The sequence below is a fragment of the Haplochromis burtoni genome, unplaced genomic scaffold, assembly GCF_018398535.1.
Source record: "Haplochromis burtoni strain Fernald_Lab_line unplaced genomic scaffold, NCSU_Asbu1 Contig_1337, whole genome shotgun sequence".
Taxonomy (NCBI): domain Eukaryota; kingdom Metazoa; phylum Chordata; class Actinopteri; order Cichliformes; family Cichlidae; genus Haplochromis; species Haplochromis burtoni.
In genome coordinates this window covers 4,026-6,823 of record NW_024583698.1, presented here as the reverse complement: position 1 = coordinate 6,823, position 2,798 = coordinate 4,026, and the positions used below count along the sequence as shown (strand labels likewise).

Below are 2,798 nucleotides of genomic sequence, written 5' to 3'. Positions count from 1 at the left end.
ATTGTGTTGTTTGATGTACTCATTAAATGGGTCATTTTAGTCGATATCATAAAAATTGCCCCCCCTGAGATTTTTTTCAGGAGCCGCCACTGATTCATACTATAACTCATGAATTCAGAGATCAACTTGAGATTTGTATCTTGCCCAACGATATTTGACAGATCGGGATTGAGCCACGAACCTTCCAATTAAAACCTTCCTGCTCTACTTTCTGAGCCGCAAAAAAAGCAAGGGATACTTCTCACTCCCCTTCAGGGAACCTGGTCTTCCATGTGACACGAGTTCCACTTCACTTCACTAACTAGGATCTGTTTGTGTTTGTGTTTGAAAAATGGTTAAAGTTTATGTTTGGAAGGGGAGTTTCTTAATGTGATTCATTTAATCTTATTTCAGGTCCAGGTCTCTCTTGGAAATGAGATTTTGAGTCTGAGTAAGTTATAGAATATCAAAAGATTACTTTTTTTTTAAAATCATGGAAACATCCAAAGGAAACTACTTTAGTATTACTTAGAAAAACAAACGTTTTCCTCATACTTGATTCAGTTTATATTTAATACAACACATTTTAACAAAAGATTTATAAATGCACACATTTTGGGAACCATTTTTAATTCTTTTGGGACTTTTTAATTTTCTGCAAATACAATTTTGTAGCATCCATGACACTTTTCTTATGCAATTGTACTCAACCAATTACAAATCAGACACTGAACTTTGTATGTATTAAAAACAATGAGGGTCTACCTGCCAGCTGCATCCACCTCAACACATGCAACTGTTATATGAAAGCGTATAACAATTTATACGCATTCATACTGAACTCAACTGACAATTACAAAAACCATAAATGATAAATTTGAGTTGTCTTCACTCTTACCCAGATGTGATCGTGTCTTCAGGCAGTCCTCTGTAAGGTACATGTTCAACTTTTATTTTCTGTCGTGCAAAATTGCAGTCACCTCAAGGCACTTGATAATTTAGGTAAAGACCTTCCAGTAACACAGAAAAACCCTTATCAATAGATAGCACAAAATTACAATAAAGAAGTTGTTTACCAAAAAAAGGCAGCTAATAAAACCCCCCAAACTTGATTACATGAAATAGCATTTAAAGATGTATCGAATGAAAGGTTGGACATAGAAAGCAGTGGTACTCCTACATAAAACCCATCACTACATAGCCAGTCACTAACCAGTGAATAAGAAACTGACATTTTTCAACAATATGCACCAAATAAATGTAATAAATGTCAAATGTAGCACATTTTCACTTAAAAAAATTAGCAAAGTAGCTGTAATTCCAGGTTTCTAAAGCAAAAAACAAAAAAAGTTAATTTAACAGATCAATTTTCACATTTTAATGTGACCTTTACTTAATTATCATAAAACAATTTAATTTTCAAATTTTCGCAGTAAAGGGGGCACTATAATGGTTTGGGTGCTTTTTCCTTCAGTGGAACAACAGAGCTTCAGAAGGTGCAGGGGCATCAAACAGCTGCTGGCTATGTCCAGACATTGCAGAGCATCCCTCATGACTGAGAGCCCTCAACTGTGTGGTAACGACTGGGTTTTTCAACAGGACAGCGCTAAAGTACACAATGCCTGCATGACAAAGGACTTCTTCCAGGAGAATAACATCACTCTTTTGGACCAACCTGCATGTTCCCCTGCTTTAAATCTAATTGAGAACCTTTGGGGATAGATGGCAAGGGAAGTTTACAAACATTTCCAGACAGTAGATGCCATTTAAGAGGTTTTTTGGAGGTGACTCAACCAAAGCTGGTGCTGTTCTTTCTTTATTTGAAATTAGGGATTGTCTTGACCCTTTATATTTTTGTCTTTGAAGATTCAAAGCAATTTTTCTAACATGAAACACAAAAGGTGCACGATTAAGACAAGACTAGTTTCAAATAATCAATGCAGCGTCTGCTGTTTATTAGATAAGCCACATGCATTATGACCCATCTGAAGAGGATTCAATCAGTTTAAAACATCAACTGATTGAATCCGTGAATCTGAAAACGTGTTTCTGAGTGAAAGAGACAGACATGTACGGACTGAACTATCTGTTCAACAGTCAGAGTGTTTCTCTAACAGGAGGACACTCTTTATACTCAACTCAGCACAGACACACTGAGGAAACAGGAGACCAGATACTAAATCCAGGATAAAGAGTTTGAGTGAAAGTGGTGTTGAAGGTGTGGAGGTGGATCAGAGTGTCAGAGGAGACTCTGTAGAAGGACAGAGTGCCAGCAGGACAGTCCACATACACTGCTACTCTGTTAGAGACGGAAGAGGATATGGATGTTTTTCTGTTATTGTGCCAGACAGAGTAACCAAGAACATTAGAGCACCACAGACTCCAGGACTGATCATTGTATCCAAACACACAGTCATCACTGTCTCCTTTCCTTCTGATTCTTCTGTAACCCACTGATATATAAACATTGCCTTTCCACTCGACCTCCCAGTAACACCGACCAGTCAGACCATTTCTACACAGCAGTTGAGGACGGACATCAAATCTGTCTGGATGACCAGGATATGACTGAACCTTCTCCACACGCATCACCTTCCTGTTGTTGTCAGACAGTTTGAGTCTTTTGTTTACTGTGTTTGTGTCGATTGTAAGTTGACAGGAATCTGATGGAGAGAACAAACACAATCCAGTTGCAGTTATTGATCCATCATCTGTTCATTGATTGACACTTTGATGATGACACCTGACATCAGAGATGTGAATGAGTGATGTGACAGTTTGAAGATGGTTGAATGTGTGCTGCTTTGTTTTCATGAATC

The 2,798-nt window shown here is 37.8% G+C and overlaps 1 protein-coding gene across 1 annotated transcript in view; it reads right to left on the bottom strand.

Annotated features, from left to right (window-relative positions):
• Nucleotides 1-25: 25 nt before the first annotated feature.
• The window catches only part of LOC121813257 (stonustoxin subunit alpha-like), a 4,845-nt gene continuing 2,072 nt past the window's right edge, over nucleotides 26-2,798 (bottom strand). The window contains exon 2 of the mRNA XM_042216903.1: nucleotides 26-2,642. Coding sequence (XP_042072837.1) covers nucleotides 2,119-2,642 — 524 coding nt within the window. The 3' untranslated portion in view covers nucleotides 26-2,118. The remainder of the gene's footprint in view (nucleotides 2,643-2,798) is intronic.